Here is a 17,143-nt window from a genome sequence, read left to right as displayed (position 1 = left end):
GCGAAACATAGCTGGGCGCTGACCTTGATTTTTCTGTTTGTTGTGTTGTGACTTTCAATAATGAGTTATATGTTGTAACACAACAGGATGCATGAAATGAAAATCATACAGTACTAGGTGCAAGTGGCTTTGAAGCTTTCATTGCATTATTATTTCCAATCCCAGGTACAAGTGATCTTCTCTGCGCTGTCCTGAATCATCATATATTTCTTCTGCCCTCTCCATGAGGCAACAAGTTTCACTGGCATACAAACAATGGGCAATACTGCAGTTCCATATAAGTATTTTATTCTTTTAGAATGAATACATGCTATAGTACTGCTAACTGCAGAGTGACTTTCAGAGTGTACTGAGTTTCATGTCTGCAGAACAGGCACTTGTTGATGTCTGACAAATGGCAGACTTCGAGTCTGGGTTTTGGTCATGGAAGCAAATAACCCTAAGCTCAAAAGAAAAAGAATCAACCTTCTTATAAGCCCTCAGTGACTGCCTGAAAACAATGAAGCATACTTTTCATGAGGAAAACAATTTTCTTGAAAATGTCTGATATTGCTGTTTACAGGTACTTTGTAGACCGTACAAACAGAAAATTGTTGTGCTGTATCAAGGAGCTACATGCTCCTAGATCCTTGAAATTTGTTAAGAAAATTAATATATTTTTAATTCTTTTGTGCAATTAATTTTATACTGGAATGAAATTTCTAAATATTTCCATGTATTTTCTTGGTACACCCAAAATGATTATTCTCTCATCTCGGACAAAACATAATAACAGACAGTCTTAGTTAAACTTTTAGAAGAGGGTTACATACAGGTAAAAGATACACTTACATACACCACAAAAGTGCCATTTCAAGAGCTTATAAAGAATACTGTATTATATTTTCTCTGTAGTATAATGTGCAATAGTAATCACATTATCACCCTAATTCTTTACATAAATTCTAACTGTATCAAAAAGTTTTAACCCACCACAATTTGATCTCTATATTCAACCATGTCGAAGGTACATATACCCCACAATGAACACAAATTTCTGTTTGTCTAGAAAAACATAAGAAAATAATGAACAATTTTCAAACATTAGAAACATTTAAGCAAAGATGATCATGAAGTTCATTTGTGCTCATTATAGATCTTTAATAAAATATTGTAAGTAATATTTTGCATTGAAATTACACATTTCGCTTTCTGAACTTCTTATTTTGAGCCCATAATATGAAACCTGCTGTTTACTTCTTATATTGATCAAAATACTCCTTAAGGGCCTTACACCCACTCCCAACAATCTCGTCATAGCCAGGCAGTTTTTTCTGTGCATTTGAATACCATCTGGACACATTAGCATACTTGCTGACATCAAACCCAACGCACTAAAAGAAAAAAAGAAGACGCAGAACATGTTAAAGAACAATTATAGCAGTAATAGTAATGACATTTGTAACAGAGCAATTGTAGTAACAGTAGTAACACGCTAAAGTTTTCTTGCACTGATATGATAGAGGCTGTGCCATAACTCAGGCAATTAGGCGGTGACTTCTCACAGCACTCCATGTGAGATTTGTGGTGTAATAAAAGGAACATTGCAGTAAATTCTCACAGTCTGTTCAGTTTCTCTTTGCTAACCATTATGCCACCATTGTTCCAGACTTATCTGTCACCACGCCTGAGGTGTGCATTAGTCCTGACTAAGCAGCACATGATCTTTAAGCGACCTGACACTTGGTTGATCATAAAGTAAGGAAGTAAAGATTACTGTAATGATATGAATGGAAACTTATAAAGGAACCTTTGCACTTCTAAATCCTCATCTGCTCATGGAGCTTCTTTGCACTTCCAGAGCATTTACAAATTCCCAAGCAGTTATATACTCATATTATACCATCATGATACTGCCATAAATAATTCTTGAGTGCTTTTGGAAAATTTATATTGTTAATCCATTTAGAATACTATCTTATTTATTTAAAGGATTTTACTATTACTAAATTCTGTAAACATTTTTCATACAGCTGAAACTGTGAAAAAAATGGAAGCACCTACAGATGTATATAATAATTTATGTTAAATTTAGTCTTGCCTTGATGACAGGAAAGTAAATGTTTTTACAGTCAAATTTATGACAGGCACGAAATTAAGCTATGACTGATTTCCATATTTTCCCATGAACCCACTTTGGTTTCTGTATATTATTTATAGTCTCTGAATGTTGATAATTTATATGAAGTGTAATTGGCACTTATGATAAAATGTGAATTGAATTATGAATATTTGGATGTTTCTTCTTGGGGGGGAGGGGAGAACAACATGGTCCTATGTAAGATATCCATATAGATCAGTTTTAATAACCTTGTCTGGGAGCTCTAAAATGAAACCAACAGGCTAGTCAATGTGGTCCCTCTATTCACCTGGATTTATTGAAAAAGGCAGGCTTATGAGATCATGCCATGTGCATCCCCATGCCATCTACTGGACCTGTTTACCCGTTGTCACAAAATTTGCTATGGAAGTTATGCCACTGGAGCACACTGCAATGTCATACAGTACTTTATTTCTTACAATCATTAATAATGACATAGCAGATATAAGAAATTCTGAGGGAACCACTCTAAAACCACATAATTTAAGGTTAAAAAATGATGTATGGAAAAGGATTTCTAAAAGTACAGAACTTCTGCTATGGTAACTTTTGTATCATCATCATCAGTAATCTGTCAAGACGACAGGTCCACAGTCTCTTCCAAAACAATTCCTCCACTTAATGCGATCTAGAGCTTTCTCCTTCAAATGACAGTATCCTATTTTGTCCCCAAGGTCATCCAGCATCTTCTTATGTCTTCTTGTCGCTTCTATCCGCCCATCTATCTTTCCTTCGATAACTTCTTTTAGAAGGCAGTTTCTGCATAAAACATGACCAATCCAATTAGCCTTCCGTTTTCTTATTTCGTGTAGAATATTCCTCTGCTCACTGACTCTAATTAACACTTCTTCATTTCTCACATAATCGGTCCAACTGATCTTCTCCATTCTTCTCCAACACCACATTTCGAAACTTTCCAGATGTTTCTGATCTACTGCCCTAAGTGTCCATGTTTCAGCCCCATACAGAGCTATGCTCCAAATGTAGCATTTCACTAGTTTCTTCCTCAAATTTAAGTCCAATTTGCTGGTAAAAAGATTCTTCTTCTTGCTAAATGCAGCTTTTGCCATGGCAATCCTGGATTTAATTTCACTAGTACACCTTCCATCATCTGTTAACAAGCTACCCAAATATTTAAAACACTTCACATTCTCCAGTTGTTTTTGGTCTATCTTTATTGTGACTGGGGTTGGTTGTCTCGAAATTTTCATTACTTTTGTTTTTTCCACATTCATTTCCATGCCATAGCACCTTCCAATTTCAATTAGTCTATCAATCATGCCCTGTAACACAGTTTCTTCCTTAGCCATTAACACAAGGTCATCTGCATATTTCACAGTTTGAATAATTTGCCCTCCTACTTTGAAGTCTCTGAGCCCATCCAGAGCTTCCTTGGTAAGGCATTCGCTGCACAACTGGCGGCTTCTCAAAAAGAGGTCAGCTCCATGAAGTAGTTAGTTACTTAGCTAGATTATATAAAACTGAACATGATTTAAATACAAACTCGGTTGCAGAGATTATAACTGTACAGGAGAAGAACTGGTGTGAAGTTGCCCTCCATAACTGTAAAGCACTTCCTCACATGATGGGTCTGTCTCTGTGGTTTTTTAGTCCGTAAGCAAACTACAGGTATACTGACTGAGCGACCACCACTTGTTGGCGAAATTATTATTATTATTAGAGGGGGTGGGTTTCCCCATGAACTTAGACCGGTTATTGGTCCATTGTGCATCCCCCTTTAATTTCTACTGTCCCCATCCCCTTGTTCGTGCTATCAGCCCAGTTCAGCCAACGAGGTTGGCCGTCGGTACCTGATATTTCCCCCATCTGCCCGAGGCATTGGAAACTACTTGGGTGGGAAATAGTTGCCTAATTTTGCTCAGAGGTCTCCTAGAGACACGAGGATCTTTTACGTGCCGTAAATCTATGACACAGGACCCACGGCTTAAAGTCGCTCCTGGAGGACTTGTTCCCTGAATTTTTCCGCCCTTAAAAATTCCACGACCTCTGCCGGGTTTGAACCTGTGTACCTTGAATCGTGAGGTGGGAACGTTACCCCTAGACTACGGAGGCCGCATGTCAGCGAAGTTAGTGCCAACTTTAGTGGATAGAGGGCGTTGCATGCTCAGTGCAACGAATCCCCACGGCCATTAATTTTGGTTTTCATGTGATGGGTACATTCTGATAATAGCCTCTTAAGACCGAAACGTTTAATGGTTTCTATGTAATTCAAATTAGTCGCCCTTGATGCTGGTAGTGTTCACTTAATGTCCAAATAGTGTGGCAGACCAGAATGCCTTCTATAAAAGGGGAGATTAATACACATTATATACAAATGATATCATGGGAACATTAACAAGGGAAACCACACAGCCTAGGGTCACACAGTAGTGTAGTTGGTTGAGGCACTATGCTACAAGTTGGGAGGTCATGGGTTTGATTCCTGATGAGGTCACTGCATTTTTCAATTGACCTTATCCTTCCAGCCACACTATGGCCCTGAGGGTCAACTCAGTCTGAACAGAAATGAGTACCAGGAATCTTCCTTGGGGGTAAATAGCAGCTGACATGTAAGCTGACAACTTTACCACCATCTGTGGGCAGATTGTCTACAAAATGTGGAAGCCTCAATGTCTCACAACCCTACGGACCTCCAGAGCCTGTTACAGGGATACCATTAATCGTACAGCCTATTTTACTTACTTCAATGGAAGCCACTGTAGATACAACGGTGAAGTCAGCAATGGTGAGGTGTTTTCCTGTGACCCAGTTCTGACCTTCCAGATATTTGTCCAGAATCTGGAATGCCTCTTCAAGTTTCACTAGTTTCCCTGGCTCACCACATTTTCCAGTTTCAATAATTGGAAACTGGAACAGATTAAAGTCTATTATAGTTATGAAACCACAAACTGTTTATGCATAATATTTTACAATGGAGTGTGTAGATATATATATATATTATTCAGTAGGCTATTAACAAGACATCTCACTTGATCACTGTTATTGAAATTACTGATAATCATTGGCAGAGTGCAACTATCTGAAGTAGTCAGACCAGGACTAATTAGATACATGCCTCTTCCCCAGTACCTAAGAGAAAAGGTGTAAAATTACCATTCTATTTAAATTTTGTTAAATTATATAGTACTCTTTTTGACAAACTTCCAGTCTCCTTGAGCTGAACAGAATATGTTAAATGAGGAAATTGCACCCACCTCATCCTTCACCTAAACACCGTACATCTGTTGGTAAAAAGAAGTTTATAACAAACAATAATTTTGGTGTCAGGGGAAGCTTAGTACCACCCTTTCTCCTAGGTACATATATATGCATGGACACATATCAAACAATCATAACCTGCGATGCACAGAATATGCTGTTCCTGCCCACATCCAGGCCGGCCCAATTACATTCTTAACATCTTTCTTCTAGGTTTAGAGATACTCTTAGCAACAAGATTTTTGTGACTCTGACACATTTCATAATTGCCTTTAAATTCACTACAGTGCCCCCTAACATGTGTCTGGACCTGAAGTAATGTTATTCCTTGTCCTGTAATTCTGTCCTGTAAATCACTCTGTATATATATATATATATACTCTATGCGTGGTGTGTGTCCAAGTGTTTTGTTTGCATCATTTGTTTGTGTGTACCCATGTTATGTGTGTGTGTATGTGCATGAGTGAGATTGTTTGTTTGGAAGATTGTGTGTGCATGTATGTTTGTGGGCGAGCCTGTGTGCATTTGTGTATACACATGTTTCTGCATGTGTGCATGCAAGTTTCTTTGCGTTTGTGAGTGAGTTAGTGGGTTTTAGGGCACTTCAGGGAAGGAAAAGAAACATTCATGTCTGTACAAAGTGTGAAGTACAAATACCTCTAAATAACCCACTTTAAAATCAGATATAATCATATATGTGGCTGTAAAAAGTTTGGCAGACAGATTCAGGGCAAAACTGCAAATTAAGCAAATAAAAAAACAGTTAAAAAGAGCCACCATTACCTGAACCAGTGAGGTCTTAAAATAATGAAAATTAAGTCACACACAGGTTCAATTGAAACAGTATAAAACTGTCGGTAAAATGAAATGGACTTCGCAACCCATGTACCATTGAAGAATGTCAAAATATAGTACTACACATACTACAGCGATCATTTTCAAGGATTTGACACGACATATCTTGAAGGTGAAAGTACAGCAGTCTTCTTCATTGTAACGAGTAGTGGTAGACCACAGTGTGTACAGAAAGGTGCCCAGTCCCCATATAACAAATGCCACTTTGTGAGGCAAGTGTACGCGCAGTTCATACATGTGTACGCACCAGTTCATCCTTCTTAACAGAGCTCAATGATTGCCATTCCTGAGTGGATGGCTTCACTGCCCACAATTTATGCTGTGTGTCTGTGTGTGTGTGGCCCTCACTCACTCTGTGTTTGTGTGTTTCTGTCCATCTCCATCTATTATGTTAATGAAATCCACATGACAATGTAAATTTTTTTTTCAATGGCTTACAGGCCACTCAAGGACCTGGCCTCTTATTCAGTTCCATAATAATTTTTCACAGACAGTAGAACTCCTTGGACATCACAAAGCCTCTGCATAAACACAATACAATGCAAACATCCATGCCTTAAGTGGGATTCAAACCCACGATCCCAGCATCTGAGTGAGCGAAGACAGTTTAGCTCGTGTGGCTATTGTAACTATCGCGTGCCAAAGTAACTACATGAAGCAGAACCCTCCTTGAGGCAGCCACAGCTCCCATTCCATTTGTTTACAACCCATTTTAGTAACAGTGTAGTCTACAACTGGGCCTACCAAGTGGTTTCTTTCCTTCAGGTTTTATTCCCAACATTTTACTCCAGTACCATGCGTGCTGTGTGGCCTGCCCATCTTATTCCCAATTTTATCGCACTAGCAATAGTTAGCAAGAAGTACAAATAATGAAAATCCTCATTATGCACATTCCTCAGGCCTCTTGGGACTTCTTCCTCCTTAGGTCCAAGTATTCTCCTCTGCACCCTGTTCTCAAATGTGGCCAGTTCATGTTCTTCTCTTAATGTGGGAGACCAAGTTTCAAACTCATACAAAACTATGTAATAGCTATGGAAATTAAACTTGTTTTGCTTTTTAATTCAATGATGTATACTCACATAGTAATCAGAGAAGCGTTGATACAGAGTCCCCAAATCAAAGTAAAGAATCTGGTTTATTCGTGTACGTTCCTTTATATCCTTTGGGTACAGTGAGTCATCTTTGCCATACTGATCTACCAAGTAGCCCAGTATGGTGCGACTAGACAACACACAAATTAACACCATGAAATTTCTAAATGTTAATTATTATACAAAAATACTGTTATGTAGACATCATGCATTTTTTATCAGTTCAGTGACCTCTAAGGATGGCTAAATTCCAGAAATCTCAGAATTTTCAAATCACAAAAATATCACAAGTCTCAGCTACTATGAAAACTAATACATCATTATCATATTATATAAATAATATATTATATTTAATCTATTACCTCACGTCATAACATACTGATGGATTACGGAACAATTAATTTATCCTGGCATGGCACTGATGAATTCTGTGGCTGTAAGGCACTGTACAGTATTATACTACCAGATATAATCCAACGTGAAAGTGGGGGGAAAAAAAACCGAATATAAACTGGTCAGTTGTTTGCAGTAAATATGAGAAAACAACAATGTGGTGTTAAAGAGATGACTAAAATAGTAAGTAGACAACACGTGAAAAAGTTGTAAGCTATACAGAACTAGCCGAGGATAGGTAACAGTTATGGCCTTTGTGATCATGAACCTACAGGCTCCGTTAACGTTAGAGGGTTCACTGAATAGTCTAGCCATAAAAAAAAAAGACAAATGGATTTGATTACTATTTTAATGTTTCAGTTTCATTAAAATTTAAGGAGGATCCAAGTCGTCATTATAGGATCATTATTACCCTAATAGAACAAGGATTCAGATTAAATGAATCATAATTAGTTTTACAGGACAGAGTTACGGTCTGCTGTTATACACTGTACCAACAAAACGTTATCTATCTACCTACCAACCAACTAACTAACTAACTAACTTACTTACTTCATGGAGCTGAGCCCTTGTTCAGGAGCTGCCAATTCTGCAGATACTCAGGAATTTCCCAGGATTTTATGGAACCCGAAAGTTCATTACTGTGTTCACGAGAGCCCTCCACTGATCCCTACCCTGAGCCAGATCAATCCAATTCATCACATCCCATTCTCTCTCTCTAAAATCCATTTTAATATTGTTCACCCACCTATGTCTTGGTCTTTCTAGTGGTCTATTTCCTTCTGGCGTTTCCACCAATATCCTATATACATTCCTCTTCTCCCCCATTCGTGCTACATGCCATGCACATCTCATCCTCCTTAACTTGATCATAAGTTATGAAGCTCATTATGCAGTTTTTCCAACCTCCTGTCACTTTATTCCTCTTCAGCATATACATTCTCCTCAGCACCCTGTTCTCAAACACCTTCAGCCTATGTTCCTTTCTTAATGTCACAGACCGAGTTTCACACCCATACAGAACCACAGGCAAAATTATATATTCTAATTTTCATGTTTATAGACAGCAGATGAGAAGACAAAATGTTCTGGACTGAATGGTAGCAAGCATTACCCATATTCAGTCTCGTCCTGAATCAACTTTTAATTTGTTCCTACAAAAAAAAAAACTCCGTGGCCTGTAGTCCGCAAGAGAACTATACCGACCGAGGTACCGCCGCTTGTTGGCGAAGTTAGTGTCAACTTTTGCCGATAGAGGGTGTCGCGTGGTCAGCGCAACGCATCCCCACGGCCGTTAATCTCGGTTTTCTAGACCGAAGCTGCTATATCCTTAAAATAGTTCCTTAGTTATCCTGATGATGTTGAGTGGACCCTGTTCCAGACCTACTACTTCTCAGAAAATCTGGTAGCGCCGGGAATCGAACCCAGAACTCTGGATCTGCAGCTAGGAACTCTGACCACTAGACCACAGAGGCGGCCTGATTTGTTCCTACTGTGGCATTAAATGTATACTTCTGTTTGCTCCATTAAAAATGTGCCTTGAAAAATAGCAGTAGTCGAAGTAACGATAGCAATAACAATATTTTCAGGCACTAATCGACTATACTATAGAATCTAGTGTGGAAGAAATAATATTAGTACAAATGTGTCCTCACTGTGGAGAAACAAAGCACAAGTTCCACCAGCTTTTCCTGATATGTTGTTTCCTCCTTAATGCAGAATGCTAGTACTACTATATTATACTGTACTACGTGTAGAGATATTGGGTTTTCGGACTTTACCCGTCGTCCTGGTTTTTAAGATAACTAAGAAAAACACGACGTTTCGGAAACAGATCCAGTTTCCGAAACGTCATGTTTTTCTTAGTTATCTTATAAACCAGGATGACGGATAAAGTCCGAAAACCAAATATCTCTGTGTGTTATACACCATCGTCAGAATCCTATAGTAACTACTTGTACTACGTGTATATGCGATCTTTAAGACCACCTAACATTACATGTAGACTGGACTTTAATCGAGATCCTGAAAAGTTAAGCGTATAATTCTCAAAGGCAAACTTGTCTAATATTGTATTACTACTAAGAATCCAATGGGACGCGGTCTTTAAAAAGTGAAATAACCTCTGCTTGAATTTAAGGTTCACATTTTAAAACCTATCTAAAGATCTCCGATTGGAGATCTTGTCGTATCGCAGGTTCCCTTATTCAGTACACAATATCATCAGAAATTTCATTAGTGAAGTGACGATGCCGTGGAAATTCAAATCACCCAGATACGGTGGTGGGGAGCGTGAGGCTTCCCATTTCTGCCAGTTGTTGTACAAGCAGCCAAGGCCCGTATCTCTAGGGATTATCATTAATAACGTTCAACTGGACAGGAAGGTTACATAACTGGATGGAAATACAGGGAAATGTGGTGGTCAGAAATGAACAAGTAACGGGGAGAGTTTATGAGAGGGGTGGAAATGAAATGGTTCCATGCTGGTGGTTTCCCCTTCATTTTGTACATCCTGGAGATCGCTATGTAGGTTTGAGGTGGATGAATCACTACTTGTTGCGTCACAAACACCTTAAATACGAGATTTCTTAACCCCAAAATTAAATAAAGTCCCCTGTCTGTTATTCATATTAAAATTTAAATCACTCAGGTTTCGAAACAAGCACTTACACACTGCAATGCGAACTTCCTAAGAAACAGTATTCAGTATTACTAGATTTGAGAACCGGATACAGACTGCCTTGATCTTCAATTTCAGTGGAAACATTTTCTTTATACTTCCTTGCTCATTGGTCACTGACATTTGCAACACAGATGTTATTCCGCTCAATTCAGAGAACAGAGGATATGCTGCACATTGTTGTAATCGGCTTGCAGCCAAATTTTATAACTGGTCATAAACATCGGAATTGCCTTTCCCGAATGTTGAAAGATTTGGATGTCTGAAAATTCATTCATTCATGAATACTTCCATGTTTAAAAATATGCGGCTTGGTCACTAACAGTTGCTACACCGAGTTAGGTGTTCTGTGTCTGAGCTTCTCGACACAAATATTATTCTCCTCAGAATATTTCCACTATAAAATATTTATTCATGAAAAATGCTTATAAAATGAAAACGACAAAATCCAGATGAGCCTCTCGCACACTAGTATAATTGATGCCAGGGCCCACTACTGGGCTGCGGCCCGGCGGTTGAGAAGCACTGATCTAGACAATCGGTCCAAAGATGGCGGTAAGGTTGTCAGTCTTACGCGCCGGCCGCGCTTTACTTCCCAGGAAAATTATTTATTTAATTAATGTTACTCATTTCTGTCACACGCTGAGTCGACCCCAGGACTATAGTGCGGCCGGAAGGATTAGGTCAATTGAGAAAAATCCAATGACCTCATCGGGACTTGAACCCGCGACCTTCCGGCCTAAATTTTTAAGATTTTCGACTAAATGTGTATATGCATGCCCCAGCTTTTCTGTTACGCGGCTAGATCTGCACTATAATATGCACATGAAAACAGCAAAAAGTACAACACTGACCGCCACTTATTCATTATTATCTGTATTACAAATTCTGAAAATGAATATATAAATATCCCCTTCAGTTCTTGTAAGAATGTACTGCATGCAGACAACGAAATAGGAAATTTAATGTGCTATGAGAACTGTAAATTAAATCCCCGAACTTTCCCATGCAATGACCTCTGAATGACGCTGCGTATCTTCAAAACAAGAACTTACCTCTCGGCCACATAAAATCCATTATCATTTAACGTCGGAACGGTGTGTTGCGGGTTCATCTGAAACAGAGCAAATGTTCGTGTGATCTGTCTGTGTTTATGCGTTCACAAGAAAACCCTGCAAGGCTGTGTAGAATCGCACCTTTCACTGACCGGCAGAGATGGGCGACGCGTAAACTTATATATTATTTTAGAGGGGGCTGCGATGTCAAATTTTGAGAACTCCAGACTTAGATTAAATAATGTACGGGTTCGCCAGTGACTGTTCGCTGTTACAACACATTGAAAACAAAAATTAAATATCAGTTGTTTAATGTGTACTGCAAAATTGTACTGTGACAGCATTAAAAGAGCAAAGCATGTCAGAATACAAAGCAGTCTAAACGCAATAAAGACGTAACTTTCTTCTTCATAACTGTGACTGTGTTCTGGAGTCTACGGTTAATTGCTGAACACGAAACCACACTAAATTAAAATCGAAGTGGCTGGACACTTTCTTGCAAAAGCTCTTAAGTATCAAATTCCATAAAAAAGGAAGGAAGGAATCTCTGTAACAAGCCGTGGAGGCCCAGAGGGTTGTGAAACATCGAGCCTTTTTTTCTACACAGTTGGCTCACAGATGGCAGTGAGGTTGTCAGCCTATGCGCTGGCCGCCCTTTACACCCCCCCCCCCCCCCNTACCCGGAAGATGTTACAGGCTGAGTCGACCCCAGGGTTACAGTGCGGCTGGAAGGATTCTGCAAACCTGGTATTGTGCCCAAAACCACTGAATCCTCTGAATACATAGTCCTATCTCATGTCTAACGGGACCTAGACAAAAAACCTTATGACGTTCTGTACGATTTTTGCTGTCACAATTCTTCACACTTTTTCATGTACTCGCGTTTCATTTTGTTTCTCTGCTCTTTTCTTTCAGTTGCTATATGCACGATATCCAGAACTTGTAGCGTTTCGGCTCCAACGCAGTGAGAAGTAATGAAATAAAAATCACATCGATCCAATTTGCAAAGCAAATTTGCAAAAATGATTCCGTTTCCTTCATTGCGTTGTCTTTTTGTCCTTTCGTCTGTCCGTCTATTCCCATGCAGCTCTAGAACTGCTGAACGGGATTTTCATGGAATTTGATAATACGGAAATTTTGCTAACAATTTGTCAGCATACTTCAAATTTGGGTTAAAATTGCACAAAAATAACTTACGCGTTACGTGAGGACCTACATACGTTTCTGTGTTACTTCGTGCACTGCTATATAATTAAAAGGCAAAAAAGAAAAAATGAAGCTATCCCTGTAACAGGCCGTGAAGGTCCATATAGTTGTGAGACGTCGATGCTCCCACATTTTTTCTGGACAATCGGCTCACAGATGGCGGTAGTGTTGTCATACTTACGCGCCGACCGCCCTTTATCCCTCCCCCCAGGAAGATTCTTGGTACTCATTTCCGTTAGAGGCCGAGTCGATCCCAGGGCCATAGTCCGGCTGGGAGTACTAGGTAAATCGAAAAAAATCCACCTCATTGGGACTCGAACCCGCGACCTTTCAGCTTGTGGCATAGTGCCTCAACCAGACTGCTTTTACCGGTTCTCACGGTCTCTTCGCTTGCAGATTTCTTATATTTTTTCTTCTACCCTGAAGATGGAGGCGATACGTTCCTCCGAAACGTCGGTTAACACCACATATACACGGTGCCAAATCCCAGAAGACTGCTTTCTTCATAGTCACCGCCGTGAAAGCCTCAAATCTTACATATTCCCGGTAAAAGCAGACTGCTTTTACCGGTTCTCACGGTCTCTTCGCTTGCAGATTTCTGATATTTTTCTTCTACCCTGAAGATGGAGGCGATACGTTCCTCCGAAACGTCGGTTAACACCACATATACACGGTGCCAAATCCCAGAAGACTGCTTTCTTCATAATGGGAATATAATTTTCACCTTATAATCAGATTTCATTGAATGAATTACCGCCGTAAACCGAGGGACTCCTGTACTTATCTTTGTGTTTGATAGCGATAACTTAGGGGCCATTGAAGTCGCATGTGAAATTTGAAACGGAGGTAGATCATACACATGCCTACAAATAATATATTAAATATTTTTTCGAAGTGAACAGTTAAAAACATGACGACGAAGCGAATCTTTTATCTTTTGCGGAAAGAATTTAACAAGCAGGAGTATAAATACTATACTTAAAACATTTCTATATATCTTCTCTGATATAACGTCATGTCGTCCGTTGAATATCAGCAGAAGTTTCGGAAGAACCTTGTCGCCTCTATTTCGAGGGTCGAAGGATAAGCCAAACAAGACACCCTCATGAAGCAGGTAGCAAGCAGAGCTACCTGCTTCATGCTGCGTTCTTGCTTCTTGGATATAAGGCCGTGCAGTCCGATAACAGTAGACCGACATTTCGGAGTAACATATGGCCTATATCTTGGGGCAGAGTTTTTTTTATAAGGCGTTATATAACAGAAGATAGAAATCTTCATAACCGTCGATGTATGAATCTCTGATCATACACCATACATAAGCTGTGCCTTTCAAACACTGTTAACGTGTTCTTGAAATCTGTAACGGCTAGGAGCACCCGAATACAGAGGTGGTAAGAATACAGATGGAAAGCTCTCTGTAATACAGTAAGGATTTCACCTTTCGGATCTTGGTTCTTACAGGATTGCTCTAACCAAAATATACTTCTTATATTCTTTACTCTTTCAGTAAAGACGTCGAAAATATTTTGCACGTAATTTATGAATTTTAATGTTACAAATAATTCGCATTATATAAGTCTATCTATGAACTTCGAGACACTGTACATATTATTGAGAATGTTTATATAGTACATAAAATGTTCGTTGCTTATTTTACTATATTCCCTTTACGAACATCCAAAAGATATAAAAAATATAATTCGTCCTCTCAGGTGGGACAGATACAAGCTTCTCGCTCTATCCTGAGGATTGCTATCTGACTCAAATGCCGTGGGCACAACAAGGAAACTAGCAGCCGCAACGCAACCATAATTTCCGAGAATTGTTATCAGCCTGGGTTGAACACATGATAGTGAATGCAGTTTGAGGGGTCCGTAATTTTGGAGCTAGAATATTCATATTCACTGGGCACATACCTATGACGGATAAACTCTTACCGTAAATGACGAATATGAACAAAATCCATCCAACCGTTCAGGCGGTAGAGAGGTGCATATTCAGGAATGCACACGAACAGGTTAGATAAAGAAAACAGATTTTTTTTTTCGCATCCAGGGGCTCTGACAACGTGTAAATCCTTAAAAATCTCCATATCGATTCTTATCACTATTATAGTGTATTTTCTCTTACACACTACGTGTATCAGAAAATAATAATAACTCAATTCAATTCTTTATTATTTATGTGCCGAGTCAACAGCCGCAAGGCCAATTACAGACACAGCACAGGGCAGGGTAATAATAATCATAATACACGTATAAAATCTATCCTTGTAGCAGACTGTGGAGGCTCCAGCATTTTCTAGACAGTCTGCTCACAGATGGCGGTGACGGTCTCCCGCTCTTTTATCCTCAAAGTCGAAATAAAACATTTTTCATGCAACTGTAAAGAAAGTGATGAAAAGAGGCCGTTACTGGGCGGGAAAACATAAGACTCCGCACGCCCAGCGCTCACTGAACAGAAAATGGATTAAATATAAGCTAGGTTCGAACACTGTTCTCGAAAATCGCTCAGGCGCCTTGGAACAGGAGACCGGGTTTAAAAAACATCAGAGAGAACTAGTGCAAAATTCTTCATATTGAAACCGTGTAACATCAGAGCAGTCTGCCCGTTCACAACGCGAAATCTCGCTTCACGGTAGCTGTTCAGCATTTATTCGAGGCAATGAAGAAGCCAAACTGACACGTTATAGGCTCTTGTACTAATGTGCCCACTAACAGCCAATTTGACGCGAGTAGCGTGTCTCTCCGCCTGATCAGCCGAACGATTTTTTGGGTCGCTCTCAGATAGTCGCACTCTGTGGTCTACTGGTCAGAGTTCCTGGCTACCGATCCAGAGGTCCGGTTTCGATTCCCGGTGCTACCAGATTTTTGTGAGAAGTAGTGGGTCTGGAACGGAATCCACTCAGACTCGTGAGGATAATTGAGGAGCTATTTCAAGGAAATTGCGGCTCCGGTCTAGAAAACCGAAATTAACGGCCATGGGGATCTGTTGCGCTGACCACACAACACCCACTATCCGCAAAAGTTGGCACTAAACTTCGCCGAAAGGCGGCCGTTGCTCGGTCGGTATGATTCGAGTGCGGACTAAAACCACGCAGTTTTTTTTTGGTATATTTACCGAGTATGTAAATCACTTCCTACAAATTATCGTTAACAAACTTGTGTGATCTTTCAATCAAGCACATCACTATTTTTCTCATGGTATAGAGACAAGGACGCTCTTTGAGGCAAAACTGAGGCAGAGGGAAGAAGTTCTGTCGATGGAAAGATTCCACATCTTCCTGCACCTCCAACGCTCCCCCTTCCAGACTTCTCCCTCAGAATTCCCTTTCAGTCCTCTACAGCCATCGTCTTAAGATGAATATTGATACCGCCGCTGTGCAGTGCAAATCCTGTCAGCGTTTGAAAAGCACAGTGACAATCTTAGGCAAGGACATGCGCTTCAGTATTGTTGGCATCAGCCAGGGGGGACTGGAGGAGAACACAACGGGCGGCACAAAAGGGAAAGTGTCTAGCTTGGGCACCAGCATTTGCCACGGGACTTATTTCCGTCATCTCAGTAACTAGACTAATTCATACATGTTATGCTAGACTTTTGAATAAATTAAAGTTAAAATTCGCTCTTTCTGTTTATGACTCTACAGTCCTTTCTTCGGACCTTGGCCGTTTTACAGTTTCTTAATCCTATACGCAATCACTAGGACTCATTGGACGAGGGATCAGCCCATCGCAAGGCCGCTACCTACACACAGAATAAACGCACGCTGACATCCATGCTTCGAGTGGGATTCGAACCAACGATCCCAGCGTTCGAGTGAGTAAGGGCTGCTCATGCTTTGCATCGCGCGGCCACTGTGATAAACAAATTTCGCTCTTTGTCTGTATTAAGAAATAATTATTTTAATACACTGGAGGAATATCGTGGTTATACAAATTAAAATACGTAAATTTCATTGAGGCATACGTTCAAAATCTACCTACTGACCCACCTTGGTAAATTCCGGTGACTTGTTTTCTCCGTTTAGCAAGTCGACTGATTTCAGGTTGACCCCAACTCCCAGCGTTTTCAACAGGAGCCGGACGGAATGGCAGGGAGGACTACCAACAATATGGTACAAATCAATCGGCATTCTGACGGCTTCACCAGTACAACCTTCCTCCTTCTCTTCCACACTGGAACTGATGACTGCGTTGTTGACACACGCAGGTCGCGTGCTCTGTCCTTGACTTTCGAACAAACTTGCAGCGTCACTTTGCGTTTTCACTCCTGCAGTTCGCCATTTCGCGAGGTCAATCAATTGCACAGCACCGTTGCCAACATTGTGCAATACACAGATAAGGTTGTGTAAAAGCATTTCCACACGATGGTTGTATGAATTAAGCTTATGCAAAATTTAGGCACTTATTGTCGTCACGGTTGCCATGTTTTTCTTCTCAAAGAAAGCATGATGAAGGAACTGGTCACAACTCAAACCCGCCCATATAAGAAAAAAAAAATCTGA

The 17,143-nt window shown here is 40.0% G+C and overlaps 1 protein-coding gene across 1 annotated transcript; it reads right to left on the bottom strand.

Moving 5' to 3' along the window:
* Positions 1-266: 266 nt before the first annotated feature.
* LOC111874203 (glutathione S-transferase 1-1) lies at positions 267-16,896 on the bottom strand. Its single transcript, XM_023869501.2, has 5 exons — positions 16,631-16,896; positions 11,434-11,492; positions 7,294-7,435; positions 4,844-5,008; positions 267-1,373 (listed from the first exon to the last, which is right to left on the bottom strand). The coding sequence occupies exons 1-5, from the start codon at positions 16,769-16,771 to the stop codon at positions 1,233-1,235; spliced, it is 648 nt and encodes a 215-aa protein (XP_023725269.1). The 5' UTR covers positions 16,772-16,896; the 3' UTR covers positions 267-1,232.
* Positions 16,897-17,143: the final 247 nt, after the last annotated feature.

The sequence above is a fragment of the Cryptotermes secundus genome, unplaced genomic scaffold, assembly GCF_002891405.2.
Source record: "Cryptotermes secundus unplaced genomic scaffold, Csec_1.0 scaffold26, whole genome shotgun sequence".
Classification (NCBI taxonomy): Eukaryota; Metazoa; Arthropoda; class Insecta; order Blattodea; family Kalotermitidae; genus Cryptotermes; species Cryptotermes secundus.
Note: the sequence above shows the minus strand (reverse complement) of the source record. Positions and strands in the feature narration are given on the sequence as shown.